The sequence below is a fragment of the Syzygium oleosum genome, unplaced genomic scaffold, assembly GCF_021117445.2.
Source record: "Syzygium oleosum isolate NSW1041296 unplaced genomic scaffold, Sole_v2.1 Sole_v2.04, whole genome shotgun sequence".
In the NCBI taxonomy this organism is placed as follows: domain Eukaryota; kingdom Viridiplantae; phylum Streptophyta; class Magnoliopsida; order Myrtales; family Myrtaceae; genus Syzygium; species Syzygium oleosum.
The window spans coordinates 2275444-2282983 of NW_026607488.1; the positions used below are offsets into that span (position 1 = coordinate 2275444).

Below are 7540 nucleotides of genomic sequence, written 5' to 3' on the forward strand. Positions count from 1 at the left end.
GATCGGAGGACTGACCTGAGGCGTGTTTACGCGGGTCGTGAGAAAGTGAGAAACGACCTGTGGGGTGTTGACCCGGGTCGTGAGAAAGTTGGATGGATGCGCATGTGTAATGTATTTGGTTGAATTGGATGAATGCACGTGTGTATGATGCTCGGGTGATTGTGATATGTGCTTGGGCTATTATTGCATTATAGTGTTTGACTAATGTGCACAGCTGGCATGTGATCGGAGGCGAGGTAAGTGGGTTAAGTGAATTCGAATATGTCAATTGTTAGATTGCATGTTGTGACTCGTCTGGGTACGCATTGGCCTAGGTGGGGTTTAGGTTGTCTGCTTATTGAGATTTATTCTCATTGCTGTAATGCAAACAATTTCAGATCCGCGATCGTGATCGAGTTGGAGATGCCGTCAGGGTACTACGGGGACCGAGGATAGGTCGGGTTACCCCGTCGTTTGAGCGCCCCGTTTTGTAGGGGAGATAAGTTTACGAACCACCGCCCCTTTTTTATGAGCGTGGTTTGAAGTTAATAGCCTGGATGGCTATGGTGTAAATGAAGGTTGTAAGCCGGTGCCAAATATATGTTATGTAATTATTGTTTTGTGCTATTACTATCCCTCTGTCACTGTTTATTGTCTGGGTTGTTTTATTTCGCTTCCGCTTGCGTATATCGGTGGGTATTTTGTTTGGGTCGGCGACGCGTCCTGGGACGTTGCGTTCAATACGACCGTCATAAGGGTGTCGCGAGCCCGTTGGGGTTCGGGGCATGACATCCCAGTTGATTTGGTATCAGAGCAAGGTCAGCTCGATCCAAGTCGATCGAAGCCTGGAGTGATAAGGAGCGATGACTTTGGGGTAGCCAGTTAGGGAGACTTGTGTGCCATGCGTACCCCAGACTGTGTAATTGTGATTGCTGAGTGATTTTATGCAATAATGTGTGAAGTGCAGGTGCGGCAGGACTTGAGGTAAGTGCACGAATTCTGTTGGTTGTGATTGAGTGATGTTTGTGAATGGCTGCCTGCTAAGTGAATTGTTGTTGTGATTCACTGCCTAGGGCTTTAGATTGGTATAGTTGGCCTAGGCCTCTAATTCCTGAGTGGAATTATAGCAGGTAGGCGAGTGTAAGAACCACGTGAGAATGAGCAGCCAAAGAAGAGGTCGAGGTCGAGGTCGAGGTCGCGTGGCCCCGCAAGCTGGAGTGGCAAAGGATCCCCCAGTAGATGGAATTCTGACGGCACTACGAGAAGTTGGAATTTTAATGGGCAGACAAACTCGAGACAGAAATGCCACTGTGGTTGCTACCGCTGTTGCCGCCGCTAATGGGGTCAATGGGAATAACGGAAACAATGGGAATCGAGGGAACAATGTGAACGATGGGAATCCTGGTCAAGGGCAAGTAAATGCAAATAGACCGATGTCTAAGCTGGTCGAACAATTTTTGAAGCTGAAGCCTTCGAGGTTCGATGGTAGAGGTAATACTGAGGCTGCACCTCGATGGGTGGAAGAGCTAGAAAAGGCTTTTGAAGTAGTGGGATGCACTGAAGAGGAAAAAGTAACCCTAGCAGTATACCGGCTTCAAGAAAATGCAAGCGATTGGTGGAGAGCCACCAGAGGTCAAGTGTTCTCTACTGGTACTGCTCCGACTTAGACTATTTTTACCGAGACCTTCAATGGCAAGTATTTCTCGGAGAGTGCCCGAGAACAGAAGTTGGTTGAATTTATGAGGCTTCGCCAGGGTCAGATGTCGGTAGACCAATATGAGGCTGAGTTTGCAAAGCTGTCCAAGTTTGCCCTAAGAATGGTAGAGGATCCGTTGGACAAGTCCCGGAGGTTTCGAGATGGGCTGAAGCCGGACCTCCGTAGTCAGATGATATCGTTGAACTTAAGGGGTTATCATGAGATTTATGATCGGGCTCAGGCAATTGAGTGTGACTTGATGGGTAGGGCTGCCGCCTCTAGATCGCGGCAGGCCCTGGCTTGGGAGAACCGTTGTTTTGGGACGAGACCTATGACGGGAAATAATCATTTTGTCCCTCCCGTTCAGAGAAATATCGGGAAGTCGAATCGCTTTCAGAATGCCCCATGCCGATTGTGTGGAGGGAGGCATGGTAGTGGACCTTGCCCGAACATGGGTGGAGCGTGTTTTATATGTGGCGGAATGGGCCATCAGTTCAGGAAATGCCCCAATAACAGACAGGCTGGGTCGCTTGCATTACCACTGCCGCCGCCTCGGAATGGAAATCAATTTGGAGCTATCCAGCCGGCCAATCAGGTTAGGCCGCTGATACAACCGTGACGACCACGAGTAGGACATCAAGCGGGAGCTGCTCCACCGAATAATCAGAATCGATTACGGGCGTAAGGAAAGGTGTAAGTTATGGCTGGGAAGGAAGCGAATGACTTGTCTTAAGGGTCTAAATATGATGTGTAAGAATATTTGGTGTATTAGAAGTGATTTTTGGAAATTTTAGATTTGAATGGTCATGTAAGACATATAATTGCTCATGGTAAATTGACGCAATCAATTTATGTATTTTGGAATTACTGATGATATCATTTGACAAGATTTGGATGAATGAGTTATCGCTTGGAAATTTCGGATTTTGTAAAGAACCGGGGTGATTTGCTTTGGGAGACTGTTGGATTGAAATTGGATGGATTAAGCCTTGTTTTTTAGGTATGGAAAGATAACTATCTTGTGATTAACTCGTTGGTTAAGGAGCCGAGGCTAGAAGATATAGCCGTGGTGCGCGATTTTCCCGATGTCTTTCCTCAGGAATTGCCGGGACTGCCACCTGATAGAGAAGTGGAGTTCATGGTTGAGTGGGCCCCAGGGACAGAATGGATCTCGAGAGCACCCTATAGGATGTCGTTGTCCGAATTAAAGGAATTAAAAGTTCAAAGGCAGGAGTTGTTGGATAAGGGCTTTGTTCGCCCGAGTGCGTCTCCATGGGGAGCGCCAATGTTATTCGTGAGGAAAAAGGATGGGTCTTTGAGGTTGTGCATCGACTACAGACAGTTAAATCAGGTGACCATTAAGAATAAGTACCAACTACCAAGGATAGATGACCTGTTTGATCAGTTGCAAGGAGCATCGATATTCTCTAAGATTGACTTAAGGACGGGTTACCATCAACTGAGGATTAAGAAGGAGGATATACCAAAAACGGCATTTAGGACGAGGTATGGGCACTATGAGTTTACAGTAATGCCGTTCGGATTGACAAACGCCTCTACAGCCTTTATGGATTTAATGAATTGGGTATTCAAGGAATTTCTGGATCAGTTTGTAATAGTGTTCATAGATGACATCTTGGTATACTCAAAGAGTTCCGCCGAGCACGAGTTACATTTGGAAAGGATTCTACGAACTTTAAGGGAACATGCACTCTACGCTAAGTTCAGTAAGTGCGAATTCTGGCTTCATCGAGTGGCGTTCTTAGGACATGTGGTATTCGGGGAAGGAATTGCAGTGGATCCGACAAAAATTGAAGCTGTTACGAATTGGCCGAGACCGACGACAGTAACCGAGGTTCGGAGCTTCTTGGGTCTGGCAGGTTATTACAGACGCTTCGTGGAAAGGTTTTCGGCATTAGCGACACCGTTGATGCGGATATTAAAGAAGGAAACGAGGTTTGAATAGACGGATAAGTGTGAAAGGAGTTTCCAAGAGTTAAAGCAGAGATTGACGACCGTGCCAGTATTGACAATCCCGTCGGGACCGGAAGGATATGAGATCTACAGTGACGCGTCACTAAAGGGACTAGGATGCGTGTTAATGCAACACGGAAGAGTGGTGGCATACGCATCGCGACAATTGAGACCGCACGAGCTGAATTATCCGACTCACAATTTGGAATTAGCCGCGATTATCTTCGCTCTTAAGATTTGGAGGCATTACCTGTGTGGGGAGAAATTTCAGATTTATACGGACCATCAGAGTTTAAGGTACTTGTTTTCCCAAAAGGAATTGAATATGAGACAGTGTCGTAGGATGAAACTTCTGAAGGACTATGATTGTGATATTCTGTATCACCCCGAGAAAGCTAATAAGGTATCGGATGCACTGAGTCGGAAATCGAGCATCGCGCATATGATGGTCAAGGAATGGACTCTGTTGGAAGGAGTTCGGGATTCAGAGTTTAAGTTCGAAGTGAGTCATGTCTCAAGTTTACTTGCCGCTTGGAGGATCGAACCGGAAATCCAGATTAAGATTAAGGCCTTACAATCAACGGACGCAGAGATTCAGAAGATTCTAGAAATGGATGTCACCAAAAGGAAACCGGACTTCCAGGTGTCTGAAGATGGGATTTTGAAGTTTCGTGGACGGCTATGTGTGCCCTGCGATGCTGAGCTGAAGGAGGAGATTTTGTCAGAAGCTCACCGTAGTAATTACAGTATTCACCCGGGTAGTGCGAAGATGTATCAGAACTTACGGCAACATTATTGATGGAACGGCATGAAATTGGATGTAGCCAAGCATGTGGCTAAGTGTTTAATATGCCAATAAGTGAAGGCGCAACATTGCAAGCCAGGTGGAATGTTGCAACCATTGGAAATCCCTGAATGGAAGTGGGAACACATTACCATGGACTTTGTCATGGGATTACCGAGGAGTCAGAGAGACCATGATTCAATTTGGGTGGTAGTTGATCGATTGATAAAGTCAACACATTTTCTACCTGTGCAAAAGGATTTCGCCTTGGAAAGGTATACCGATTTGTACGTGCGACATATAGTCCATCTCCATGAAGTGCTAGTGACGATCACTTCAGACCGTGATCCTAAGTTTACCGCCGCTTTTTGGAAAAATCTTCATATGGCATTAGGAACGAGGTTACAATTTAGCACGGCCTATCATCCCCAGACGGATGGCCAGTCTGAGAGGACGATTCAGACTTTGGAAGACATGCTGCGAGCATGTGTGTTGGATTTTAAGGGGAGCTGGGAGGAACAACTGCATTTGGTTGAGTTTGCCTACAACAACAGCTATCAGCAGAGTATTAGAATGGCTCCGTTTGAAGCACTGTATGGCAGAGCTTGCGGAACGCCGGTTTGTTAGGATGAAGTTGGTGAGAGGAGCATCACAGGTCCAGAGTTAGTTCAGCTGTCAGTCGAGACAGTTAAAGTGATTCGGGACAGACTTAGGACCGCTCAGAGCCGCCAAAGAATTATGCAGACCGGAGACGCAAGCCTTTGGAGTTTCAAGTGGGAGACCACGTTTTCCTCAAAGTGTCGCCGATGAGAAGATTGTCACGGTTTGGCAAGAAAGGAAAGTTGAGCCCGAGGTACGTAGGTCCATTTGAAATCTTAGAGAGAATCGGCACTTTGGCCTATCGTCTCGCTCTGCCACCAAATTTATCTCAAGTTCACAACGTGTTCCACGTGTCTATGTTAAGGAAGTATGAACTGGATCCGACCCACATGCTGAATTATGAAGAAATAGACGTGGACGACAGAGTGTCGTACGTGAAAAAGCCAGTAAGGATCGAGGATAGAACGGAACAAGTATTGCGGAACAAGACAATTCCGATAGTAAAAATAATCTGGGAGCATCATGGAACCGAAGGTGCGACATGGGAAAGCGAAGAGTTGATGCGACATCAATACCCCTATTTGTTTGAGTAATCGGGTTGAGTTGTAAATTTCGAGGACGAAATTTTTGTAAGGAGGGAAGAATTGTGACATTCTGAATTTCGACCCATTTTGGGATTTATAAAACATGTATTTCGTCAGTGCGCTTATAGTTGAATCTCGCCCAGAACTAATCACTCTCGGGTTATTTTAAATTTGAGATTTCGCTAAAATCGCATTCGATCAAATTTGGCCGTTATTTAGAGCCCGAACTTTGGTGTCGAATTTCTCGGAGTTTCGTGACGAATTTAATTGGACGGTGTCGATTTATGGTGGCCAGCGTCGATATTGTCAGGAGTTATTGAAAAGTGAAATTTGGACCGGGTGCGGATTTTGACTAGTAGACCTCCCTCCTAGTGTATTTTATTTAGTATCTACCGGCCTTTTCCTAATTTATAATTGAAATTTTTAGTGGACCGTTGGATCGACTTCGTGTTCGAATGTGGGCCATTGGATCGCACAATCATTGCGTTGACTCTCTCTCTCTCTCTCTCTCTCTCTCTCTCTCTCTCTCTCTCTCTCCTCTGCCGCGCGCCCCTCACCCGGTCACGTCCCCCCCTTCCCCCCATGCACGTCCCCTCCCCCTCTGCCCCATGCAAACCCCTCTCTCTCTCTTCCTTTTCTTCTTTCTTCTTCCTTCTTTCTTCTCTTCCTTCTTCTTCCTCTTCGCCCGCGACTTCTTCTGCTTCTGCTTCTTCTTCTTCTGCTTCTTCTTCTTCTACTCGCCCGACTAGTCACCGTCGACCGCCACTCACCGTCCACCTCGCGCTGCCGCTTGCTCGACCAGCCACCACCGTCGCCGCTGGCCGAGCATCTCGCCGTCGCGCGTCCCGCCCGCTCAACTCGTTCGTCCCGTCGCCGTCCGACTCGCCTGGCTGAGCCCGCACGCCGTCGCCGTCGCCAGCCAGCCTGGCCGCGTGCCGGTTCGTCCGCCGTCGCCTCGAGACCGCCCGTCGCCGGTCCGCCAAAGCGAATTCTGCCCTTCGCCCGGACCAGTCGCCGCCGCGGGTCTTGTCCAACAGCTCGCCGCTGCGACCCCCCCAGCAGCTCGTCGTCGCCGCCGACACTAGCGCGTCCCAGCAGCTCACCTGACCGAGCTCCTCGTCGTCAGCTCGCTCGCCCAACAGTAGCTCATCGCCGTCGCCTACTCGCCGTCGCCATCGTCGTCGCCACCCAGCTCGCCATTGCCGTCGCCGTCATCGTCGCTCGCTTGGCCGTAGCCGGCCGCCTGCCCAGCCCACCTAGCTTGCCTGCCCCGGCCGTGGTCGAGCAGCCCAGCCGCTGCCCCTGCCGTGGCCGAGTCGCCCTGCCCCGGCCGCCGTCCCGTGCCGTGGCCGAGCTCGCCTCGGCCATTGCCTAGGTCGTGCCCGAGCGTGCCCGGCCCATCACCCGTCCGCCTGGCCGAGCGTCTTGCCCGTGGCCGAGAGTCCCAGGCCGTGGCCAAGGGCCGTGCCGAGGCCTTGCCCGTTGGCCGGCCGCTGCGCCCTCGCCCGCGCCAAGCCACTGCGCCCTTGTCCGCGCCGAGCCGCTGCTGCCCCGACCGGGCCATTTTGGCCCCTAGCCGATTTTCTTTGGGCCACAACCTAGTAAGTGACTTCCTAATCCCTACTTAATACTTTGGGTATTATTAGACTTGTTTAGGGGTTAATTAATATCGGTTTAATGGCTAAGTTTGGGATATGATTGATATGTGAATGTGGCTAGTTAGTGGATTAAATTGTGGTGATTTGTGGCTTAATTAGTAATTGATTGAGATGTGTTCGATGATTGGGCTGTCGTGGCGTTTGTGGGTGAATTGGATATTTGAATGTGGCCGACTTGAACGTCGGATTTATGGGCTATTGTTGGGAGTTCATGACTTGGAATTGGGTACTTGAGATGTGTTAGAATGATGGTTGAGCAATGTGG

At 49.1% G+C, this 7540-nt stretch overlaps 1 protein-coding gene across 1 annotated transcript; it reads right to left on the reverse strand.

Annotated features, from left to right (window-relative positions):
* Positions 1–6776: 6776 nt before the first annotated feature.
* LOC130137975 (uncharacterized) lies at positions 6777–7181 on the reverse strand. Its single transcript, XM_056310733.1, has one exon. The coding sequence runs from the start codon at positions 7179–7181 to the stop codon at positions 6777–6779; it is 405 nt and encodes a 134-aa protein (XP_056166708.1).
* Between the last annotated feature and the right edge of the window lie 359 nt (positions 7182–7540).